The sequence below is a fragment of the Gymnoscopelus braueri genome (genome assembly GCF_963280865.1).
Source record: "Gymnoscopelus braueri genome assembly, chromosome: 8".
Classification (NCBI taxonomy): Eukaryota; Metazoa; Chordata; class Actinopteri; order Myctophiformes; family Myctophidae; genus Gymnoscopelus; species Gymnoscopelus braueri.
Window position 1 is genome coordinate 29,281,775 of NC_137609.1, and position 27,697 is coordinate 29,309,471.

The following is a 27,697-nucleotide window of genomic DNA, read 5'->3' on the forward strand; positions in this document are numbered from 1 at the left end:
ACTAACTCATATACAGGATAAACAAGTCAAATCGGAAGGGATGGACCGAAAAAATGAGCAGACAAAATTGGAACTGGAACAGTTCAACAATTGAAGCTGAGAAATGGGTACCCTTTCCAGATGAAATTGGCAACCAACCTAAAAATGTATTTTCTATTTACTAAAGAGATGGTGAGACCCCTGTTACTGAACAAACACTCTATATAGCAACGATTACTATACAAATATAGAGCTTTTCTTAACAAAGAACTTACACCACCTTTAATTTATATGTTAAAATGTGTGTGCTATTAATGATATCTGTTGGAGAAAAGAAAATGTGTTATGATCCGAACCATGGTTATAGTTAAGAGACTGGTGGGTGGTGTTGGGGTGAGAATGCTTAAATAACTATTCCAAACAAAGGTAGAACATAGAATTGTGATCTCATAGCCTCAGGAGTATACAATACCAGGTTGCAAAAATAGACCTTTTTCATGGCAGCCATATTCACTTAGTAGGGTAACACAGGTGTTGCCAATTATACTAATTGGGGTTACATTATACCAATTAAGGTTCCCTTCCATTTAGTGTAGCAGAGCTTTACCAGAGAGCCAACATGCACAATAGCAGCACCCTGACTCTGTTTGGCCTGAATACAACAAACATTCTTGACACATAGAAGGTATCAGACGCTTGTTTCGCTCAAGTCAATTGACGCGGTGGGCGTCAGGTGAGCGCGCCATCATAGCCTGTTATTTTAGAGCATCCATGCAGGGCACAGACCACCAAAATAAACCAAGAGAAGAGAAATAGAGTACACACCGAAGTGAACAGAATAGAAAAGTGCATGTGTGTGTTACAGGATCTCCATCTTTCCATTCTGGTTGATGCGGTTGAATTTATCTGTAATTGCGTTGCAATTATGGTGAACAAGCGGCCTCACATGACGTCAGGGCCTTTACGCTGCTGTGAAACAGGTCTATTGCATCAAAAGGGCAAATAACACATTGGCCCACAAATCTGTTGGATTCACTGGCTACAGAAGCTGATAGGAAGTGGCTCCGCACCCGCATTGTAAATATTGGTCATTGGACAAAGGACAAAGAATTCGTTTGAAGAAAAGAAAAACATATTTTGTGCCATGAACATTTTACATCGCTTCTGCCTTTAAACTGGACATGGTGTGTTTAAGACTCATAACCAGAACCTCCGCTTCATCATTGTAAAAGTGGGGTGTCTAAAGTAAACAGCTTGTCGAAGGAATTGCACTATTATTTGTTTAATGGATGGATGGACTGACAGACATCTACAGTATATGTTGTATTGACTCATTCTTTCTGGAAGGTTTCTGTATAATCATTTCAAAGCTAAATGACAAAAAAAGGGAAAACCCATCCATAGTTGGAAATATGTTTTAGTTTTTTGCTTTTGATGTTTCAAAGAAAATAGCTGGGGGGGGGGGAATGTATGCTGGCTGATCAAAGTGTCATTACTTTGGGTGCAGTGTCAGGTGTATCATGTGAATAGAGACGGAGAGAAAAGTCTAGCATGGAAGTTGTAGCTTTGCATGGTTAACCAATCATCAGGATGTGATTTACAGTACAACTCTTATGCTATTAAACTGGTGGAGACTCTTTGAGTCCATGCCCAATATTTAGTAGGAGGATTCTCTCATATTCTACCACTCCCTCATGTCGATGCACGTAGATCTTGATGATCTACGTGCACCTCTTTCCCATGTTGGGAACAAATAGGACATGCCACATGCATTTCATCCTGGTAGGCCTACCATGTCCCGTCTACATACTGTATCTACCCACATACCTCTACACTTGTCTTTACCTTATATCACATTCCTCTTCTGCACATACTGTATAACACAAGTAGCTTTTGTTACTTTACTTCAGACCATTTTACAAATTCTTAATGGTTTGTTTAGGACGGAAATTGCCAATTTAATGTTGAGGTGCCTACAGTGTGTTAGATGCCCACTCTTCCTGTATCCCTTTCAAGGCACAGTGTTTCTGCAGCACCATCTTGGTCTGTAACCAGAGGTTGACTGTATATACTGATGCTTGCAGTCATCCTACTTCAACTTATTTATAAAGATACTTAAGTCTCCTTTGACAATAATTGAACAGCTGTCCTTTCATAATAATTTTACAGCTAACACTGGTATCGTGCCCACACGAATGCTTAATTTTTTACTCAGTCATTCATATTCAATAGCAGATGCCACAAGCAAATCTGTAAATATGTTATTTCCGGCACACGACAATGGCATGCAAAGAAGTGTACATCACATCAGCCTTTAGTCTTCTGTAAGAGCCACCACACCCTAACCAACAATTCTTTGACCTTGCCATTCATCTCAGATAACATGGCTGCCACTAAGAACTGCAGTGTAAACCAAGGCTACTACAGTAGCAATGCTGCTTCCACCTTTGTCTTTTTGTCCTGCTCTGCTGTTGTCTGCTGGTCTGCATGGATGTCAGGTTTGCCTAACTTTAAATCTCCACAGATTATATATTTTACTTTTATTTTGTTTCCAAGACGGTAAGACCACACAATAGTAAAAAAGGTGAAACGTTGTGTATGCTGTCATTTATGTAAGACTACTTACTGTTTTTCACAAAGTCAGTGCCGTTAAAAAGATATGCTGAACTTTTTAAACTCTAAACTTATTCACCTGGGGCCTGTTCCTCAAAAGGTGAATTAGAGCTAAAGCCTGGCTTTTCCACCTATCCTGGCTTAATTTAGCCAGGATTAGAGCTGACTCGGTTCCTCAAAAGGTGAATTATCTTGAAGATTAGTTTAGCCAGTTCACCCTGGCTAAGTTTAGCCTTATCCGATTCCTCAAAAGAGAATTGAAGCAAGCCTAGCTTAGTTACCATGGCAATTTAGCTGTGAAGTTAGCCTGGTCAGGAGCAGGCTAACAGCCAAGCTTACTTAATCTAGTGCCTTGTTCTTCAAGTTTTTCCACAGTTAATTCAAAACATGTGTTTGTATATGGACTCATTTTAATGACCCTGCATTCAAATAAAATGAAATAAATACAATAAGATATAATCAAATTAATTACTGAAATAGTGTGTGACCATGAATCATAATCATAATTGTTTCACAATGACTCATGTGATATGTAATTGTCACTCTGTTATAGTTAACACTATAGTTCATCTTGTTGTTAGATGTTTGATAATATATTCCATTTTTTTTTTAATATTATAAAAAATGTCTGACACATACATACACACACATATACATATATATATATAATATATATATATATATATATATATATATATATATATATATATATATATATATATATATATAAATTATTAGTTACGGGTTTAAAGGAGCCTCTTTGTAAGTCAATGAGGAGCATATTTTAAATTATCAATTTCTAGTCAATGGAGAAATTATTTTGTATTTCTTGTCCACCTTTACATCATGATGGCAAGGTAACTACACAACCCAAACCTCTACCAAAGTGGTCTTGCAAATGTGGGGTTATTTATTGCGTGTCTCGTCCCGTCCCATCCCCCCCGCTCATCCCGTCACGGCCCCCTGTCGCGGTCAACCCCCCCCCCGTCCCGTCCCGTCCTGTCCCGTTGTGGCCCCCGTCGCAGTACACCCCCCCGTCCCGTCCCGTCCCGTTCCCGTTCGTCCCGTTGCCCGTCCGTCTCAAACACACACACACACACACACACACACACACACTCACTCACACACACACACACACACACACACACACACACACACACACACACACACACACACACACACACACACACACACACACACACACACAATACTTTGCCATGCTTTCTCCCTGGATCTATTTATTGCGGTCGCGTTTCCTTTCTTGCTTAAATACATTTTACTTCCTTGTATGATTTCATGAGCTGCTGCAGTGCTGCTATTCAGCCACAGAGAAGAACGCTGCTCTGGTTTTGGACTCCGTGATTGGTCAAGTTCAAGGAATCTGCGCTCGAGTTCATGGTCTTTTATAGAAATACGTCGCCGGCGAATCCCCGCCCATTCAGCCTGGCTTCATTATCCTGGCTGGACACAGCCTGTCTTGACAAGGTCTAGCTCGACAAAGTTGCTCCTTTTCAGCCTGGCTTGGCGTCTGAGGAACGGAACAAACGAGGCTTTTCGGACCCGACTTTGTCAAGCCTTGATTTGGCTTAAGGCCAGGCTTTGTTAATTCACCTTTTGAGGAACAGGCCCCAGATATTGGGCTCATCTCTTAATTGAAAGACTCAGTGAAACCCATGTATAAGCACCCTGCTAGCCAGCTCACTTCAAGCCCACTGGTTTTAAAAGCCCAATCAGTGATATAAAAATGGGTAGCCCACCACCAATTTATTTTAAATAGCAGTGGAGAGAGACATGTATTTATACTCTAGGTTATTGACTCAGGCCTTGACTAACCTCTAGAACAGATACATTATTTTTAAACAGTATTTTCTGTATGTTGGGGCTGTAATAGATTTGTTTGTATTGGTAATGTTTTTAAATACTGTCGTAAAGCAGACCTATGATATATATTTTTTATTATGGTTGGGTAAAAAGTCTAAAAACTCTTTAAGAACTTTTTAAGAATGCATGAGAATACCTAATGTGTTCAAAACAATCCTGGATTGAGCCTTTAACCACTTAAGTGATATATACTTGTACGGCAAATAGCTAAAATAGCTAATCCATAAACTCGCTACATATCGCATCGCTACACGTTGTGAGCTAGATAGCTATTTTCCCTATTGTTGAAACATTTTTAAAAGAAATTGAAAACTTTTGAAGATTTTCCCAAAACAGGGACTCCAGGGTACTTAAAGAAGCCTAATAAAGCCAACAATCAGTTATGAATTTCACCCTCTTCTGAGACGTTTTGATTGATCACACAGAATGGATGACAGGTGCCTTCCTTGTGTCATTTGTAGGGCAGCGTTGCCGTGGTGATCAGTCAGTGTTCTGTCGTATGGAGGTGCTGAGTCGGTATTGCCACATCGCCGGCTACAAACAGATGTGCTGCAAGTCCTGCAGTATGGGAAACTTCACCACTGCACCAAGCATCACCATGGCAACGGAGCCATGGAGCAGGTAACTCAAAAGAGGTTTCTCTACACTCATCTGATGTCAAATCCTCAGTGTTAACCACTTAAGCCCTATTTTATACTTTGACTATTCAAAAATAGCCGATCTATGAGCTTGTAGGTTGCAGATTTACTATTTTCACATCCTATATTAAAATATATTACATTGGCTAATGGGAGGGCTGGCTGGCCGGCGGGCGGACCACGGCCACGTCACTCTGACTCAGACATAACCATAAATAAACCCGATACGCACATATATAGGCAGGACCACGGCCACGTCACTCTGACTCAGACATAGCCATAAACAGACCTGATACGCCCAAATTTAGGCAGGACTAAATCTAAACCATCATCCTTTTAATGGTGAAAACTAGTGTTTGTAAAGTACTAGTTCTTACACACTGCTAGACATTAGCCATGGATGATGGGCAGGCATTAATGCGTATTCTAAAGAAGTTGTAGATAAATAAATAACTCTGATCCATCCTCTCCTTCTAGACCATGGACCTCCACCACAGAACCAAGCACCATGTGGGCCTCTAGGACCATGTCGCCACCCTCCAGCTACACTGCTAGTCCACTGCCTACCGACCCGGGTAGCACTACTGACTTTGTCTATGTAGAGTATGAAGATTATGATGAATACTCAGCCAGAGAGGGAACCATGACCCCTTGGACCACTTCCGATGTCCCCACTAGTACTGCCACTCCTACCACCATGGCTACTACGACAGCTACAAGTACTACTACTGCTACTAGTACTACTACTGCCACTCCTACCACTGTGGCTACTACGACTCCTGCTACTACTACTACTGCCACTACTACCACTACGGCTCCTACATCTACTAGACCTACTGCTGCCAGTACGATGACAATGACTTCTACCACCACTCGAAGATCCACTACGAGGCGACCGAGGAGAACGGCTTCACCCCACTTGTTCAGGAAGAAATTTACATCAACCACAAGGCCCCCTGCTGCTGTAACCATGGTAACCACGAGCCCCCCACCGTCAACAGCCAGGACCAATGCTATCAGGTGGTTCCACACTACCCGGCCGTTGTTTGGGGGGCGCGTTGATGACATCATCAGAGAGGGACCGACCACTACTACGACAGTCGTGTACAAAAACAAACTGAGAAGGCGTAAAACGAAGATTAAAGAGGCAAAGCCTACGTCCGCCGCCCCATGGCCTCCCACGCCCACTTCCTTCCCCAGTGAGATCGAGGAGAAGAAAGAGAACAACTCGGTGGACGAGGTCCCGTATCGGATCGTGGGACTGGACAGCGAGATCTCCAGGGGTCTCCAGAACCATTTTGTGCCCCGGATGCCTCCGTTCCGCGAGCGAACTCAAAACAAGCGCATCCAAGAGCTTCTGAACGAGAAGCGCAGAAAGGATCTGCTCCAGAGAACTAGTAGGACGAAAGACCTGCCGGCGAGAGCTCGCAAAGCAGTGAGGACATATGGAGGACATTGAGACACACAAAGCAGACATACACAAGGACATAAATACCTGTATGTCAAATGAATAACTTAGACCAGGGGTCTTCAACAGGGGGTCCGGGACCCCAAGGGGGTCCTCAGAATTACTACAGGGGGGCTGTCAATTTGCCAAATCTTTGTGTGATAGGATTCTTTTTTACATTGACCACTTGAACCCTAGCATCCCTATTCTGAGGGGAACATTAGCCAAAAATAACAGATCTGCAAGCTCACAACGCCTCGCATTGCGAGGGTTTGTGAGCTTGTAGATCTGCTATTGCTATTTCCAGCAAAGTTGCGGGGTGCGGGTTAAGTGGTTAATAGTATGAAAATACATATTAACATGAATGCAACACAACACTACACTATGGTAGTGTTGTCCAACAAGTCTATTAAATCTATGAAAAAGTTGAATCTGCAACACAATTTTACACAATATGTAGTGGGGGTACCTGCTTCATCTTACTCTCAGCTAAGGGGTCCTTGGCCTGAAAAATGTTGAAGACCCCTGACTTAGACACATCAAACGCACTTAGTCACATACACACGCTCGCACACACCAGGCACACTCAGTTGCTAGCACCTTCGAATGCACAGCTTGTTTCTATGGCTCGCCCACTTGTCCCCAAATGCACTCTAAATGGCTCAGAGTTCTTTGAGAAAGGGATGGACTGCAGAGTCAGTGAATGCAGACATAAATGTCCAATGTTTATTTCCTTTCTATTCCCAGGATCTAGAGATAACGGATTCCCCACAATCTAGAGATAGATTTAATTGAATCTAGAGTCAGCATGTCTCCTTTAAGATGGGGGTCAATAACCTACCAGACAATCATGAGATGATTTTGAATGTTGAGATAATTTATGGAATGTGGAATTCTTTTTTGTTACACACAATCTTTCAATTCTTGTTTTTGTAATGTTTTTCGGCTAAAAGTTTTTAAAAATGATAATAATAAATAATTTAAAAAATAGAGAGAGAGAGAGAGAGAGAGAGAGAGAGAGAGAGAGAGAGAGAGAGAGAGAGAGAGAGAGAGAGAGAGAGAGAGACAGAGAGACACACACACACACACACACACACACACACACATACACACACTCAGGGCTTCCCAAAACCATTAATCAAGTAAATTACTAAATCAAAAATTGACATTCTCTGTCAAGGCCTATAATCTTCCTACAAAGTGCCTCTGGCACTGGCTACAAGTAGACATTGAATTGTTTAGGGAAGTCAATGGCTGAAAAAGTTGTAAACCGCTGTTCTAGAATGTAATTATGTTTGAGTCAGACAGCAAAACCTTGTTCAGAACCACAGGAGGTTGGTCAAGAGGATTATCACCGGTTACAATTTGTGATTGTTTTGTTCAGGTTATGTTATGGTATAATAAACCCATAACCAAATTCTACTGAGAATGTGGACAGCTTCAGTCTCTAATTTTATACAACAGTATGTGTGAATAAAATAAAAAAAATAGCACTTAGTTAAAGTGAAATGAATGAATGACATCTAAGTTCAAGTCCCTATTCTGTCACCTTTTTTTATTTTGCATTCCTAAAAATTATACCAATATGTGAGTTGTTTAAGTGAATTTAATGCCACTTTAAAAAACCTGATCATGTTCAGGCCAGTAACATTTGCACCCTTAATCTTTCCAGTACTATCACACACAGACTTTAGCCATCTAAAACAGAAAAATCCTGACTGTAGGCTAAATGTAACTCTGAAAGTGTACAAATGAAACCAAATGGACCCACAAGGGATAAATGCACACTGAGGATTTTTACTGTGTACCAATAATGCTTCAAAATGTAATTATTTAAAAGCTGCTACAGAGGAATTTCTACTAGTTATACGGTTTACACTTTTCAAATCAATGTGTGATTTTTTTAACACACATTTTACACAATGTTTAGTACAACACAGATCCCCTGAGCTACACCCAGCAGAACCATTTTCTACTTTTACTAGTTTTAAATCACAACCAAAATGATTACTAAAATAAAAAATGTGATCATTAAACACTTTTAGTTTTTCTTTTAAATATCATTTAATTAATAAAATAATCTCTGTCCCACAATTCAATCTGCTTTTATGCAACACAGAAAGCTGATCATGTTTCTGGAATTTCTGTTGACTTTGCAAAAATATTGAAAAATACCATGTCAAGCCTAACTCACACAGCACAAAGCAACTGCTTCTGTACAGAACACTGCCATCACGCAATACTGTATTTATTTTTGAAAAAATTGCCACTGTCTTTTTCTTTTTTTACAAAGACAAAACTGGTAAACAGGCCAGAGTCCTTATGTTTGTCACATTTCATGCATGAGGCTTCTCCTAGCTAACTTGTCCTTCTTGCATTACCACAGTCACCACATATTACACAAAATGTCTTTTTTTTATGTCGGTATGTATGTTTTTGTTTTGAGCAAAAAAAGTCTGGAGAGTTTTGATAATTTAATAAATCAGCATTTGAATAAAAGCTATTGTGTTTTCTGTATCGCGTTAACAGTAGGCATTGTGATTTCATAATAATCTGGTTGTTACTAAGTGAGCAGTAGTTAAGTACCTGTTGTTATAAATACAAGTTCATCACCATAGCGATAACCCACTCAAGACACCACACCGTGAATAAATAAAATAAGCAAACAGCAGAACACTGATAAAATGTTATTAACATTTATTACACAAACAGCAATAACATAAAATATTAGCAACCAAAATGTATACAGACCATATATTATAATATAAATAGTCAATGAGTCACAACATTGGCCCTGCCAGCATTTTGCTTGTTCAACATCAGCGTTGCTTTCCAAAATTGGTCCATCGGTTCACAGCCGTCTTCGCAGACTATCTCTCTCTGTGTGTGTGTATGTGTGTGTCTGTGTCTGTGTCTGTGTCTGTGTCTGTGACTGTGACTGTGACTGTGTCTGTGTCTGTGTCTGTGTCTGTCTGTGTGTGTGTGTGTGTGTGTGTGTGGGTGGTAGCACATGTGTTTGTTTTATTCCTCCCATTTGTTTCTTGGTCCCTCCCTGTCAATCTCCTAAATCAGTTAATTCAATTCCAACTGGACTCTCACACCTGCAAACCATTCTGCTAATCCATCTAAACTCTGCTGTTCAGTTTGTTTCTTGCCAGATCGTAATCTCTATCCTGTGTAGTTCCTCATCTTGTGCATGTATCTGCTTGGATTTCATCTGCATATTTGAACTCTTTTTGTTCATTCAAACTCTTTCAAAGCATGCTCTGACTGACTCTGCGTTTGGGTTCAAAACGTAGCCCTGACAACATGGCATTGCACAAGCAATTGTGAGCTGATTAATTGAAGAATGAATGGCTATTATCACTAAATGTTCATTATGGTGCTATAGTGTGTGGACATTTTATAAACAGAAAGGGCATATTCTTACATTCATAAGGTCGTGTCACGACTCTGTGCATCTCTTGGCTGTCTTCAACTCGTCTACACCCATATTTTAGACTCCCGGCCTGTTGTGGTTGTAGATAGAGGCCATGCAGCAGGAAGATAGCCATATAAGGGGACCCTTGATTTTGATTTGCTGTTGTGACTTCCTCTGCCAGCTCTGTGGAAACAAGTGAAACACAAAATACAAAGCTTAACATAAAGTGTTGCACAAACAAGCATGTGTAGAACATACTGTAAGGAAAGGATATATTGTTTCATACCAAGCTACCTAGATTAAAGACGATACTGAATAAATGTTCATTTACAATATTATGTAAGAAAAATCTCCTGGATGCACTGGGACGGACCATCAGTGATGATACAGGACCTGTAATGAAAGGGGATACTTACCCAGTTAATACTAAGTAAAAACACAAGTATGCACACAACCTCCTCTTCATCTTTGTATTCTCTTCATTTTGTCCCTCGTCATCTTCTTGTTTCCACTTCTCTTCTTCATCTTCATCTTGTTTCCTCATTTACAACATTTATAATACAGATAAAACCAGTAAAATAAAATGTCATACCTCCGCCAGACTCGGAGGCCAATTTGAGACGTAATACTGGCATCTGTTTCGGCGGCCGATTTGAGACGCCGTACCAATACCTGTTTCGGAGGCCGATATGAGACGCCATACCACCTTGGAGTTCGACTTGAGACGCCATTCCACCACCTGTTTCGGAGGCCGATTTGAGACGCCATAACGCCTCAGAGGCCGATTGGAGACGCCATACCACCACCTGTTTCGGAGGCCGATTTGAGACGCCATGACGGCTCGGAGGCCGATTTAAAACGCCATACCACCACCTGACTCGGAGGACGATTTGGGAAATGGTGCATTTATATAGCGCTTTCACCAAAGCGCTTTACATAGATTGTGCATTACATTCACACATTCATACACCGATGGCGGAGGAAACCATGCAAGGCACCAACCTGCTCATTGGGAGCAATCAGGGATTCAGCGTCTTGCTCAAGGACACTTCGACGCTACTTACCCAGTTAATACTTATGTAAAAACACAAGTATGCACACAACCTCCTCTTCATCTTTGTATTCTCTTCATTTTTTCCCTCTTCATCTTCTTGTTTCCACTTCTCTTCTTCATCTTCATCTTGTTTCCTCCTTTACAACATTTATAATACAGATAAAACCAGTAAAATAAAACGTCATACCTCCGCCAGACTCGGAGGCCAATTTGAGACGTAATACTGGCATCTGTTTCGGAGGCCGATTTGAGACGCCATACCACCACCTGTTTCGGAGGCCGATATGAGACGCCATACCACCTTGGAGTTCGATTTGAGACGCCATTCCACCACCTGTTTCGGAGGCCGATTTGAGACGCCATAACGCCTCAGAGGCCGATTGAAGACGCCATACCACCACCTGTTTCGGAGGCCGATTTGAGACGCCATGACGCCTCGGAGGCCGATTTTAAACGCCATACCACCACCTGACTCGGAGGACGATTTGGGAAATGGTGCATTTATATAGCGCTTTCACCAAAGCGCTTTACATAGATTGTGCATTACATTCACATATTCATACACCGATGGCGGAGGAAACCATGCAAGGCACCAACCTGCTCATCGGGAGCAATCAGGGATTCAGTGTCTTGCTCAAGGACACTTCGACGCTACTTACCCAGTTAATACTTATGTAAAAACACAAGTATGCACACAACCTCCTCTTCATCTTTGTATTCTCTTCATCTTCTTGTTTCCACTTCTCTTCTTCATCTTCATCTTGTTTCCTTCTTTACAACATTTATAATACAGATAAAACCAGTAAAATAAAACGTCTTACCTCCGCCAGACTCGGAGGCCAATTTGAGACGTAATACTGGCATCTGTTTCGGAGGCCGATTTGAGACGCCATACCACCACCTGTTTCGGAGGCCGATATGAGACGCCATACCACCTTGGAGTTCGATTTGAGACGCCATTCCACCACCTGTTTCGGAGGCCGATTTGAGACGCCATAACGCCTCAGAGGCCGATTGGAGACGCCATACCACCACCTGTTTCGGAGGCCGATTTGAGACGCCATGACGCCTCGGAGGCCGATTTAAAACGCCATACCACCACCTGACTCGGAAGACGATTTGGGAAATGGTGCATTTATATAGCGCTTTCACCAAAGCGCTTTACATAGATTGTGCATTACATTCACACATTCATACACCGATGGCGGAGGAAACCATGCAAGGCACCAACCTGCTCATCGGGAGCAATCAGGGATTCAGCGTCTTGCTCAAGGACACTTCGACGCTACTTACCCAGTTAATACTTATGTAAAAACACAAGTATGCACACAACCGCCTCTTCATCTTTGTATTCTCTTCATTTTGTCCCTCTTCATCTTCTTGTTTCCACTTCTCTTCTTCATCTTCATCTTGTTTCCTCATTTACAACATTTATAATAGAGATAAAACCAGTAAAATAAAACGTCATACCTCCGCCAGACTCGGAGGCCAATTTGAGACGTAATACTGGCATCTGTTTCGGAGGCCGATTTGAGACGCCATACCACCACCTGTTTCGGAGGCCGATATGAGACGCCATACCACCTTGGAGTTCGATTTGAGACGCCATTCCACCACCTGTTTCGGAGGCCGATTTGAGACGCCATAACACCTCAGAGGCCGATTGGAGACGCCATACCACCACCTGTTTCGGAGGCCGATTTGAGACGCCATGACGCCTCGGAGGCCGATTTAAAACGCCATACCACCACCTGACTCGGAGGACGATTTGGGAAATGGTGCATTTATATAGCGCTTTCACCAAAGCGCTTTACATAGATTGTGCATTACATTCACACATTCATACACCGATGGCGGAGGAAACCATGCAAGGCACCAACCTGCTCATCGGGAGCAATCAGGGATTCAGCGTCTTGCTCAAGGACACTTCGACGCTACTTACCCAGTTAATACTTATGTAAAAACACAAGTATGCACACAACCGCCTCTTCATCTTTGTATTCTCTTCATTTTGTCCCTCTTCATCTTCTTGTTTCCACTTCTCTTCTTCATCTTCATCTTGTTTCCTCATTTAGAACATTTATAATACAGATAAAACCAGTAAAATAAAACGTCATACCTCCGCCAGACTCGGAGGCCAATTTGAGACGTAATACTGGCATCTGTTTCGGAGGCCGATTTGAGACGCCATACCACCACCTGTTTCGGAGGCCGATATGAGACGCCATACCACCTTGGAGTTCGATTTGAGACGCCATTCCACCACCTGTTTCGGAGGCCGATTTGAGACGCCATAACGCCTCAGAGGCCGATTGAAGACGCCATACCACCACCTGTTTCGGAGGCCGATTTGAGACGCCATGACGCCTCGGAGGCCGATTTTAAACGCCATACCACCACCTGACTCGGAGGACGATTTGGGAAATGGTGCATTTATATAGCGCTTTCACCAAAGCGCTTTACATAGATTGTGCATTACATTCACACATTCATACACCGATGGCGGAAGAAACCATGCAAGGCACCAACCTGCTCATCGGGAGCAATCAGGGATTCAGCGTCTTGCTCAAGGACACATCGACGCTACTTACCCAGTTAATACTTATGTAAAAACACAAGTATGCACACAACCTCCTCTTCATCTTTGTATTCTCTTCATTTTTTCCCTCTTCATCTTCTTGTTTCCACTTCTCTTCTTCATCTTCATCTTGTTTCCTCCTTTACAACATTTATAATACAGATAAAACCAGTAAAATAAAACGTCATACCTCCGCCAGACTCGGAGGCCAATTTGAGACGTAATACTGGCATCTGTTTCGGAGGCCGATTTGAGACGCCATACCACCACCTGTTTCGGATGCCGATTTGAGACGCCATACCACCACCTGTTTCGGAGGCCGATTTGAGACGCCATACCACCTCGGAGTTCGATTTGAGACGCCATACCACCACCTGTTTCGGAGGCCGATTTGAGACGCCATAACGCCTCAGAGGTCGATTGGAGACGCCATACCACCACCTGTTTCAGAGGCCGATTTGAGACGCCATGACGCCTCGGAGGCCGATTTAAAACGCCATACCACCACCTGACTTGGAGGACGATTTGGGAAATGGTGCATTTATATAGCGCTTTCACCAAAGCGCTTTACATAGATTGTGCATTACATTCACACATTCATACACCGATGGCGGAGGAAACCATGCAAGGCACCAACCTGCTCATCGGGAGCAATCAGGGATTCAGCGTCTTGCTCAAGGACACTTCGACGCTACTTACCCAGTTAATACTTATGTAAAAACACAAGTATGCACACAACCGCCTCTTCATCTTTGTATTCTTTTCATTTTGTCCCTCTTCATCTTCTTGTTTCCACTTCTCTTCTTCATCTTCATCTTGTTTCCTCATTTACAACATTGATAATACAGATAAAACCAGTAAAATAAAACGTCATACCTCCGCCAGACTCGGAGGCCAATTTGAGACGTAATACTGGCATCTGTTTCGGAGGCCGATTTGAGACGCCATACCACCACCTGTTTCGGAGGCCGATATGAGACGCCATAACACCTTGGAGTTCGATTTGAGACACCATTCCACCACCTGTTTCGGAGGCCGATTTGAGACGCCATAACGCCTCAGAGGCCGATTGGAGACGCCATACCACCACCTGTTTCGGAGGCCGATTTGAGACGCCATGACGCCTCGGAGGCCGATTTAAAACGCCATACCACCACCTGACTCGGAGGACGATTTGGGAAATGGTGCATTTATATAGCGCTTTCACCAAAGCGCTTTACATAGATTGTGCATTACATTCACACATTCATACACCGATGGCGGAAGAAACCATGCAAGGCACCAACCTGCTCATCGGGAGCAATCAGGGATTCAGCGTCTTGCTCAAGGACACTTCGACGCTACTTACCCAGTTAATACTTATGTAAAAACACAAGTATGCACACAACCGCCTCTTCATCTTTGTATTCTTTTCATTTTGTCCCTCTTCATCTTCTTGTTTCCACTTCTCTTCTTCATCTTCATCTTGTTTCCTCATTTACAACATTGATAATACAGATAAAACCAGTAAAATAAAACGTCATACCTCCGCCAGACTCGGAGGCCAATTTGAGACGTAATACTGGCATCTGTTTCGGAGGCCGATTTGAGACGCCATACCACCACCTGTTTCGGAGGCCGATATGAGACGCCATAACACCTTGGAGTTCGATTTGAGACACCATTCCACCACCTGTTTCGGAGGCCGATTTGAGACGCCATAACGCCTCAGAGGCCGATTGGAGACGCCATACCACCACCTGTTTCGGAGGCCGATTTGAGACGCCATGACGCCTCGGAGGCCGATTTAAAACGCCATACCACCACCTGACTCGGAGGACGATTTGGGAAATGGTGCATTTATATAGCGCTTTCACCAAAGCGCTTTACATAGATTGTGCATTACATTCACACATTCATACACCGATGGCGGAAGAAACCATGCAAGGCACCAACCTGCTCATCGGGAGCAATCAGGGATTCAGCGTCTTGCTCAAGGACACATCGACGCTACTTACCCAGTTAATACTTATGTAAAAACACAAGTATGCACACAACCTCCTCTTCATCTTTGTATTCTCTTCATTTTTTCCCTCTTCATCTTCTTGTTTCCACTTCTCTTCTTCATCTTCATCTTGTTTCCTCCTTTACAACATTTATAATACAGATAAAACCAGTAAAATAAAACGTCATACCTCCGCCAGACTCGGAGGCCAATTTGAGACGTAATACTGGCATCTGTTTCGGAGGCCGATTTGAGACGCCATACCACCACCTGTTTCGGATGCCGATTTGAGACGCCATACCACCACCTGTTTCGGAGGCCGATTTGAGACGCCATACCACCTCGGAGTTCGATTTGAGACGCCATACCACCACCTGTTTCGGAGGCCGATTTGAGACGCCATAACGCCTCAGAGGTCGATTGGAGACGCCATACCACCACCTGTTTCAGAGGCCGATTTGAGACGCCATGACGCCTCGGAGGCCGATTTAAAACGCCATACCACCACCTGACTTGGAGGACGATTTGGGAAATGGTGCATTTATATAGCGCTTTCACCAAAGCGCTTTACATAGATTGTGCATTACATTCACACATTCATAAACCGATGGCGGAGGAAACCATGCAAGGCACCAACCTGCTCATCGGGAGCAATCAGGGATTCAGCGTCTTGCTCAAGGACACTTCGACGCTACTTACCCAGTTAATACTTATGTAAAAACACAAGTATGCACACAACCGCCTCTTCATCTTTGTATTCTTTTCATTTTGTCCCTCTTCATCTTCTTGTTTCCACTTCTCTTCTTCATCTTCATCTTGTTTCCTCATTTACAACATTGATAATACAGATAAAACCAGTAAAATAAAACGTCATACCTCCGCCAGACTCGGAGGCCAATTTGAGACGTAATACTGGCATCTGTTTCGGAGGCCGATTTGAGACGCCATACCACCACCTGTTTCGGAGGCCGATATGAGACGCCATAACACCTTGGAGTTCGATTTGAGACGCCATTCCACCACCTGTTTCGGAGGCCGATTTGAGACGCCATAACGCCTCAGAGGCCGATTGGAGACGCCATACCACCACCTGTTTCGGTGGCCGATTTGAGACGCCATGACGCCTCGGAGGCCGATTTAAAACGCCATACCACCACCTGACTCGGAGGACGATTTGGGAAATGGTGCATTTATATAGCGCTTTCACCAAAGCGCTTTACATAGATTGTGCATTACATTCACACATTCATACACCGATGGCGGAAGAAACCATGCAAGGCACCAACCTGCTCATCGGGAGCAATCAGGGATTCAGCGTCTTGCTCAAGGACACATCGACGCTACTTACCCAGTTAATACTTATGTAAAAACACAAGTATGCACACAACCTCCTCTTCATCTTTGTATTCTCTTCATTTTTTCCCTCTTCATCTTCTTGTTTCCACTTCTCTTCTTCATCTTCATCTTGTTTCCTCCTTTACAACATTTATAATACAGATAAAACCAGTAAAATAAAACGTCATACCTCCGCCAGACTCGGAGGCCAATTTGAGACGTAATACTGGCATCTGTTTCGGAGGCCGATTTGAGACGCCATACCACCACCTGTTTCGGATGCCGATTTGAGACGCCATACCACCACCTGTTTCGGAGGCCGATTTGAGACGCCATACCACCTCGGAGTTCGATTTGAGACGCCATACCACCACCTGTTTCGGAGGCCGATTTGAGACGCCATAACGCCTCAGAGGTCGATTGGAGACGCCATACCACCACCTGTTTCAGAGGCCGATTTGAGACGCCATGACGCCTCGGAGGCCGATTTAAAACGCCATACCACCACCTGACTTGGAGGACGATTTGGGAAATGGTGCATTTATATAGCGCTTTCACCAAAGCGCTTTACATAGATTGTGCATTACATTCACACATTCATACACCGATGGCGGAGGAAACCATGCAAGGCACCAACCTGCTCATCGGGAGCAATCAGGGATTCAGCGTCTTGCTCAAGGACACTTCGACGCTACTTACCCAGTTAATACTTATGTAAAAACACAAGTATGCACACAACCGCCTCTTCATCTTTGTATTCTTTTCATTTTGTCCCTCTTCATCTTCTTGTTTCCACTTCTCTTCTTCATCTTCATCTTGTTTCCTCATTTACAACATTTATAATACAGATAAAACCAGTAAAATAAAACGTCATACCTCCGCCAGACTCGGAGGCCAATTTGAGACGTAATACTGGCATCTGTTTCGGAGGCCGATTTGAGACGCCATACCACCACCTGTTTCGGAGGCCGATATGAGACGCCATACCACCTTGGAGTTCGATTTGAGACGCCATTCCACCACCTGTTTCGGAGGCCGATTTGAGACGCCATAACGCCTCAGAGGCCGATTGGAGACGCCATACCACCACCTGTTTCGGAGGCCGATTTGAGACGCCATGACGCCTCGGAGGCCGATTTAAAACGCCATACCACCACCTGACTCGGAGGACGATTTGGGAAATGGTGCATTTATATAGCGCTTTCACCAAAGCGCTTTACATAGATTGTGCATTACATTCACACATTCATACACCGATGGCGGAGGAAACCATGCAAGGCACCAACCTGCTCATCGGGAGCAATCAGGGATTCAGCGTCTTGCTCAAGGACACTTCGACGCTACTTACCCAGTTAATACTTATGTAAAAACACAAGTATGCACACAACCGCCTCTTCATCTTTGTATTCTCTTCATTTTGTCCCTCTTCATCTTCTTGTTTCCACTTCTCTTCTTCATCTTCATCTTGTTTCCTCATTTACAACATTTATAATAGAGATAAAACCAGTAAAATAAAACGTCATACCTCCGCCAGACTCGGAGGCCAATTTGAGACGTAATACTGGCATCTGTTTCGGAGGCCGATTTGAGACGCCATACCACCACCTGTTTCGGAGGCCGATATGAGACGCCATACCACCTTGGAGTTCGATTTGAGACGCCATTCCACCACCTGTTTCGGAGGCCGATTTGAGACGCCATAACGCCTCAGAGGCCGATTGGAGACGCCATACCACCACCTGTTTCGGAGGCCGATTTGAGACGCCATGACGCCTCGTAGGCCGATTTAAAACGCCATACCACCACCTGACTCGGAGGACGATTTGGGAAATGGTGCATTTATATAGCGCTTTCACCAAAGCGCTTTACATAGATTGTGCATTACATTCACACATTCATACACCGATGGCGGAGGAAACCATGCAAGGCACCAACCTGCTCATCGGGAGCAATCAGGGATTCAGCGTCTTGCTCAAGGACACTTCGACGCTACTTACCCAGTTAATACTTATGTAAAAACACAAGTATGCACACAACCGCCTCCTCATCTTTGTATTCTCTTCATTTTGTCCCTCTTCATCTTCTTGTTTCCACTACTCTTCTTCATCTTCATCTTGTTTCCTCATTTACAACATTTATAATAGAGATAAAACCAGTAAAATAAAACGTCATACCTCCGCCAGACTCGGAGGCCAATTTGAGACGTAATACTGGCATCTGTTTCGGAGGCCGATTTGAGACGCCATACCACCACCTGTTTCGGAGGCCGATATGAGACGCCATACCACCTTGGAGTTCGACTTGAGACGCCATTCCACCACCTGTTTCGGAGGCCGATTTGAGACGCCATAACGCCTCAGAGGCCGATTGGAGACGCCATACCACCACCTGTTTCGGAGGCCGATTTGAGACGCCATGGCGCCTCGGAGGCCGATTTAAAACGCCAAACCACCACCTGACTCGGAGGACGATTTGGGAAATGGTGCATTTATATAGCGCTTTCACCAAAGCGCTTTACATAGATTGTGCATTACATTCACACATTCATACACCGATGGCGGAGGAAACCATGCAAGGCACCAACCTGCTCATCGGGAGCAATCAGGGATTCAGCGTCTTGCTCAAGGACACTTCGACGCTACTTACCCAGTTAATACTTATGTAAAAACACAAGTATGCACACAACCGCCTTTTCATCTTTGTATTCTCTTCATTTTGTCCCTCTTCATCTTCTTGTCTCCACTTCTCTTCTCCATCTTCATCTTGTTTCCTCATTTACAACATTTATAATACAGATAAAACCAGTAAAATAAAACGTCATACCTCCGCCAGACTCGGAGGCCAATTTGAGACGTAATACTGGCATCTGTTTCGGAGGCCGATTTGAGACGCCATACCACCACCTGTTTCGGAGGCCGATATGAGACGCCATACCACCTTGGAGTTCGATTTGAGACGCCATTCCACCACCTGTTTCGGAGGCCGATTTGAGACGCCATAACGCCTCAGAGGCCGATTGAAGACGCCATACCACCACCTGTTTCGGAGGCCGATTTGAGACGCCATGACGCCTCGGAGGCCGATTTTAAACGCCATACCACCACCTGACTCGGAGGACGATTTGGGAAATGGTGCATTTATATAGCGCTTTCACCAAAGCGCTTTACATAGATTGTGCATTACATTCACATATTCATACACCGATGGCGGAGGAAACCATGCAAGGCACCAACCTGCTCATCGGGAGCAATCAGGGATTCAGTGTCTTGCTCAAGGACACTTCGACGCTACTTACCCAGTTAATACTTATGTAAAAACACAAGTATGCACACAACCTCCTCTTCATCTTTGTATTCTCTTCATTTTTTCCCTCTTCATCTTCTTGTTTCCACTTCTCTTCTTCATCTTCATCTTGTTTCCTCCTTTACAACATTTATAATACAGATAAAACCAGTAAAATAAAACGTCATACCTCCGCCAGACTCGGAGGCCAATTTGAGACGTAATACTGGCATCTGTTTCGGAGGCCGATTTGAGACGCCATACCACGACCTGTTTCGGAGGCCGATATGAGACGCCATACCACCTTGGAGTTCGACTTGAGACGCCATTCCACCACCTGTTTCGGAGGCCGATTTGAGACGCCATAACGCCTCAGAGGCCGATTGGAGACGCCATACCACCACCTGTTTCGGAGGCCGATTTGAGACGCCATGACGCCTCGGAGGCCGATTTAAAACGCCATACCACCACCTGACTCGGAGGACGATTTGGGAAATGGTGCATTTATATAGCGCTTTCACCAAAGCGCTTTACATAGATTGTGCATTACATTCACACATTCATACACCGATGGCGGAGGACCTCCTCTTCATCTTTGTATTCTCTTCATTTTTTCCCTCTTCATCTTCTTGTTTCCACTCCTCTTCTTCATCTTCATCTTGTTTCCTCCTTTAAAACATTTATAATACAGATAAAACCAGTAAAATAAAACGTCATACCTCCGCCAGACTCGGAGGCCAATTTGAGACGTAATACTGGCATCTGTTTCGGAGGCCGATTTGAGACGCCATACCACCACCTGTTTCGGAGGCTGATATGAGACGCCATACCACCTTGGAGTTCGATTTGAGACGCCATTCCACCACCTGTTTCGGAGGCCGATTTGAGACGCCATAACGCCTCAGAGGCCGATTGAAGACGCCATACCACCACCTGTTTCGGAGGCCGATATGAGACGCCATACCACCTTGGAGTTCGATTTGAGACGCCATTCCACCACCTGTTTCGGAGGCCGATTTGAGACGCCATAACGCCTCAGAGGCCGATTGGAGACGCCATACCACCACCTGTTTCGGAGGCCGATTTGAGACGCCATGACGCCTCGGAGGCCGATTTAAAACGCCATACCACCACCTGACTCGGAGGACGATTTGGGAAATGGTGCATTTATATAGCGCTTTCACCAAAGCGCTTTACATAGATTGTGCATTACATTCACACATTCATACACCGATGGCGGAGGAAACCATGCAAGGCACCAACCTGCTCATCGGGAGCAATCAGGGATTCAGCGTCTTGCTCAAGGACACTTCGACGCTACTTACCCAGTTAATACTTATGTAAAAACACAAGTATGCACACAACCGCCTCTTCATCTTTGTATTCTCTTCATTTTGTCCCTCTTCATCTTCTTGTTTCCACTACTCTTCTTCATCTTCATCTTGTTTCCTCATTTACAACATTTATAATAGAGATAAAACCAGTAAAATAAAACGTCATACCTCCGCCAGACTCGGAGGCCAATTTGAGACGTAATACTGGCATCTGTTTCGGAGGCCGATTTGAGACGCCATACCACCACCTGTTTCGGAGGCCGATATGAGACGCCATACCACCTTGGAGTTCGACTTGAGACGCCATTCCACCACCTGTTTCGGAGGCCGATTTGAGACGCCATAACGCCTCAGAGGCCGATTGGAGACGCCATACCACCACCTGTTTCGGAGGCCGATTTGAGACGCCATGGCGCCTCGGAGGCCGATTTAAAACGCCAAACCACCACCTGACTCGGAGGACGATTTGGGAAATGGTGCATTTATATAGCGCTTTCACCAAAGCGCTTTACATAGATTGTGCATTACATTCACACATTCATACACCGATGGCGGAGGAAACCATGCAAGGCACCAACCTGCTCATCGGGAGCAATCAGGGATTCAGCGTCTTGCTCAAGGACACTTCGACGCTACTTACCCAGTTAATACTTATGTAAAAACACAAGTATGCACACAACCGCCTTTTCATCTTTGTATTCTCTTCATTTTGTCCCTCTTCATCTTCTTGTCTCCACTTCTCTTCTCCATCTTCATCTTGTTTCCTCATTTACAACATTTATAATACAGATAAAACCAGTAAAATAAAACGTCATACCTCCGCCAGACTCGGAGGCCAATTTGAGACGTAATACTGGCATCTGTTTCGGAGGCCGATTTGAGACGCCATACCACCACCTGTTTCGGAGGCCGATATGAGACGCCATACCACCTTGGAGTTCGATTTGAGACGCCATTCCACCACCTGTTTCGGAGGCCGATTTGAGACGCCATAACGCCTCAGAGGCCGATTGAAGACGCCATACCACCACCTGTTTCGGAGGCCGATTTGAGACGCCATGACGCCTCGGAGGCCGATTTTAAACGCCATACCACCACCTGACTCGGAGGACGATTTGGGAAATGGTGCATTTATATAGCGCTTTCACCAAAGCGCTTTACATAGATTGTGCATTACATTCACATATTCATACACCGATGGCGGAGGAAACCATGCAAGGCACCAACCTGCTCATCGGGAGCAATCAGGGATTCAGTGTCTTGCTCAAGGACACTTCGACGCTACTTACCCAGTTAATACTTATGTAAAAACACAAGTATGCACACAACCTCCTCTTCATCTTTGTATTCTCTTCATTTTTTCCCTCTTCATCTTCTTGTTTCCACTTCTCTTCTTCATCTTCATCTTGTTTCCTCCTTTACAACATTTATAATACAGATAAAACCAGTAAAATAAAACGTCATACCTCCGCCAGACTCGGAGGCCAATTTGAGACGTAATACTGGCATCTGTTTCGGAGGCCGATTTGAGACGCCATACCACGACCTGTTTCGGAGGCCGATATGAGACGCCATACCACCTTGGAGTTCGACTTGAGACGCCATTCCACCACCTGTTTCGGAGGCCGATTTGAGACGCCATAACGCCTCAGAGGCCGATTGGAGACGCCATACCACCACCTGTTTCGGAGGCCGATTTGAGACGCCATGACGCCTCGGAGGCCGATTTAAAACGCCATACCACCACCTGACTCGGAGGACGATTTGGGAAATGGTGCATTTATATAGCGCTTTACATAGATTGTGCATTACATTCACACATTCATACACCGATGGCGGAGGACCTCCTCTTCATCTTTGTATTCTCTTCATTTTTTCCCTCTTCATCTTCTTGTTTCCACTTCTCTTCTTCATCTTCATCTTGTTTCCTCCTTTACAACATTTATAATACAGATAAAACCAGTAAAATAAAACGTCATACCTCCGCCAGACTCGGAGGAAAATTTGAGACGTAATACTGGCATCTGTTTCGGAGGCCGATTTGAGACGCCATACCACCACCTGTTTCGGAGGCCGATATGAGACGCCATACCACCTTGGAGTTCGATTTGAGACGCCATTCCACCACCTGTTTCGGAGGCCGATTTGAGACGCCATAACGCCTCAGAGGCCGATTGAAGACGCCATACCACCACCTGTTTCGGAGGCCGATATGAGACGCCATACCACCTTGGAGTTCGATTTGAGACGCCATTCCACCACCTGTTTCGGAGGCCGATTTGAGACGCCATAACGCCTCAAAGGTCGATTGGAGACGCCATACCACCACCTGACTTGGAGGACGATTTGGGAAATGGTGCATTTATATAGCGCTTTCACCAAAGCGCTTTACATAGATTGTGCATTACATTCACACATTTATACACTGATGGCGGAGGAAACCATGCAAGGCACCAACCTGCTCATCGGGAGCAATCAGGGATTCAGTGTCTTGCTCAAGGACACTTCGACGCTACTTACCCAGTTAATACTTATGTAAAAACACAAGTATGCACACAACCGCCTCTTCATCTTTGTATTCTCTTCATTTTGTCCCTCTTCATCTTCTTGTTTCCACTTCTCTTCTTCATCTTCATCTTGTTTCCTCATTTACAACATTTATAATAGAGATAAAACCAGTAAAATAAAACGTCATACCTCCGCCAGACTCGGAGGCCAATTTGAGACGTAATACTGGCATCTGTTTCGGAGGCCGATTTGAGACGCCATACCACCACCTGTTTCGGAGGCCGATATGAGACGCCATACCACCTTGGAGTTCGATTTGAGACGCCATTCCACCACCTGTTTCGGAGGCCGATTTGAGACGCCATAACGCCTCAGAGGCCGATTGGAGACGCCATACCACCACCTGTTTCGGAGGCCGATTTGAGACGCCATGACGCCTCGGAGGCCGATTTAAAACGCCATACCACCACCTGACTCGGAGGACGATTTGGGAAATGGTGCATTTATATAGCGCTTTCACCAAAGCGCTTTACATAGATTGTGCATTACATTCACACATTCATACACCGATGGCGGAGGAAACCATGCAAGGCACCAACCTGCTCATCGGGAGCAATCAGGGATTCAGCGTCTTGCTCAAGGACACTTCGACGCTACTTACCCAGTTAATACTTATGTAAAAACACAAGTATGCACACAACCTCCTCTTCATCTTTGTATTCTCTTCATTTTTTCCCTCTTCATCTTCTTGTTTCCACTTCTCTTCTTCATCTTCATCTTGTTTCCTCCTTTACAACATTTATAATACAGATAAAACCAGTAAAATAAAACGTCATACCTCCGCCAGACTCGGAGGCCAATTTGAGACGTAATACTGGCATCTGTTTCGGAGGCCGATTTGAGACGCCATACCACCACCTGTTTCGGATGCCGATTTGAGACGCCATACCACCACCTGTTTCGGAGGCCGATTTGAGACGCCATACCACCTCGGAGTTCGATTTGAGACGCCATACCACCACCTGTTTCGGATGCCGATTTGAGACGCCATAACGCCTCAGAGGTCGATTGGAGACGCCATACCACCACCTGTTTCGGAGGCCGATTTGAGACGCCATGACGCCTCGGAGGCCGATTTAAAACGCCATACCACCACCTGACTTGGAGGACGATTTGGGAAATGGTGCATTTATATAGCGCTTTCACCAAAGCGCTTTACATAGATTGTGCATTACATTCAAACATTCATACACCGATGGCGGAGGAAACCATGCAAGGCACCAACCTGCTCATCGGGAGCAATCAGGGATTCAGCGTCTTGCTCAAGGACACTTCGACGCTACTTACCCAGTTAATACTTATGTAAAAACACAAGTATGCACACAACCGCCTCTTCATCTTTGTATTCTCTTCATTTTGTCCCTCTTCATCTTCTTGTTTCCACTTCTCTTCTTCATCTTCATCTTGTTTCCTCATTTACAACATTTATAATACAGATAAAACCAGTAAAATAAAACGTCATACCTCCGCCAGACTCGGAGGCCAATTTGAGACGTAATACTGGCATCTGTTTCGGAGGCCGATTTGAGACGCCATACCACCACCTGTTTCGGAGGCCGATATGAGACGCCATACCACCTTGGAGTTCGATTTGAGACGCCATTCCACCACCTGTTTCGGAGGCCGATTTGAGACGCCATAACGCCTCAGAGGCCGATTGGAGACGCCATACCACCACCTGTTTCGGAGGCCGATTTGAGACGCCATGACGCCTTGGAGGCCGATTTAAAACGCCATACCACCACCTGACTCGGAGGACGATTTGGGAAATGGTGCATTTATATAGCGCTTTCACCAAAGCGCTTTACATAGATTGTGCATTACATTCACACATTCATACACCGATGGCGGAGGAAACCATGCAAGGCACCAACCTGCTCATCGGGAGCAATCAGGGATTCAGCGTCTTGCTCAAGGACACTTCGACGCTACTTACCCAGTTAATACTTATGTAAAAACACAAGTATGCACACAACCGCCTTTTCATCTTTGTATTCTCTTCATTTTGTCCCTCTTCATCTTCTTGTCTCCACTTCTCTTCTTCATCTTCATCTTGTTTCCTCATTTACAACATTTATAATACAGATAAAACCAGTAAAATAAAACGTCATACCTCCGCCAGACTCGGAGGCCAATTTGAGACGTAATACTGGCATCTGTTTCGGAGGCCGATTTGAGACGCCATACCACGACCTGTTTCGGAGGCCGATATGAGACGCCATACCACCTTGGAGTTCGACTTGAGACGCCATTCCACCACCTGTTTCGGAGGCCGATTTGAGACGCCATAACGCCTCAGAGGCCGATTGGAGACGCCATACCACCACCTGTTTCGGAGGCCGATTTGAGACGCCATGACGCCTCGGAGGCCGATTTAAAACGCCATACCACCACCTGACTCGGAGGACGATTTGGGAAATGGTGCATTTATATAGCGCTTTCACCAAAGCGCTTTACATAGATTGTGCATTACATTCACACATTCATACACCGATGGCGGAGGACCTCCTCTTCATCTTTGTATTCTCTTCATTTTTTCCCTCTTCATCTTCTTGTTTCCACTCCTCTTCTTCATCTTCATCTTGTTTCCTCCTTTACAACATTTATAATACAGATAAAACCAGTAAAATAAAACGTCATACCTCCGCCAGACTCGGAGGCCAATTTGAGACGTAATACTGGCATCTGTTTCGGAGGCCGATTTGAGACGCCATACCACCACCTGTTTCGGAGGCTGATATGAGACGCCATACCACCTTGGAGTTCGATTTGAGACGCCATTCCAGAACCTGTTTCGGAGGCCGATTTGAGACGCCATAACGCCTCAGAGGCCGATTGAAGACGCCATACCACCACCTGTTTCGGAGGCCGATATGAGACGCCATACCACCTTGGAGTTCGATTTGAGACGCCATTCCACCACCTGTTTCGGAGGCCGATTTGAGACGCCATAACGCCTCAGAGGCCGATTGGAGACGCCATACCACCACCTGACTCGGAGGACGATTTGGGAAATGGTGCATTTATATAGCGCTTTCACCAAAGCGCTTTACATAGATTGTGCATTACATTCACACATTCATACACCGATGGCGGAGGAAACCATGCAAGGCACCAACCTGCTCATCGGGAGCAATCAGGGATTCAGCGTCTTGCTCAAGGACACTTCGACGCTACTTACCCAGTTAATACTTATGTAAAAACACAAGTATGCACACAACCGCCTTTTCATCTTTGTATTCTCTTCATTTTGTCCCTCTTCATCTTCTTGTCTCCACTTCTCTTCTCCATCTTCATCTTGTTTCCTCATTTACAACATTTATAATACAGATAAAACCAGTAAAATAAAACGTCATACCTCCGCCAGACTCGGAGGCCAATTTGAGACGTAATACTGGCATCTGTTTCGGAGGCCGATTTGAGACGCCATACCACCACCTGTTTCGGAGGCCGATATGAGACGCCATACCACCTTGGAGTTCGATTTGAGACGCCATTCCACCACCTGTTTCGGAGGCCGATTTGAGACGCCATAACGCCTCAGAGGCCGATTGAAGACGCCATACCACCACCTGTTTCGGAG

The 27,697-nt window shown here is 44.7% G+C and overlaps 1 protein-coding gene across 1 annotated transcript in view; it reads left to right on the forward strand.

Moving 5' to 3' along the window:
- LOC308089903 (A disintegrin and metalloproteinase with thrombospondin motifs 2-like) overlaps window positions 1-7,658 on the forward strand; it is a 61,932-nt gene extending 54,274 nt beyond the window's left edge. Inside the window, exons 24-25 of the mRNA XM_080434859.1 lie at window positions 4,935-5,094; window positions 5,589-7,658. Coding sequence (XP_080290985.1) covers window positions 4,935-5,094; window positions 5,589-6,570 — 1,142 coding nt within the window. The 3' untranslated portion in view covers window positions 6,571-7,658. The remainder of the gene's footprint in view (window positions 1-4,934; window positions 5,095-5,588) is intronic.
- The last annotated feature ends 20,039 nt before the right edge of the window (window positions 7,659-27,697 follow it).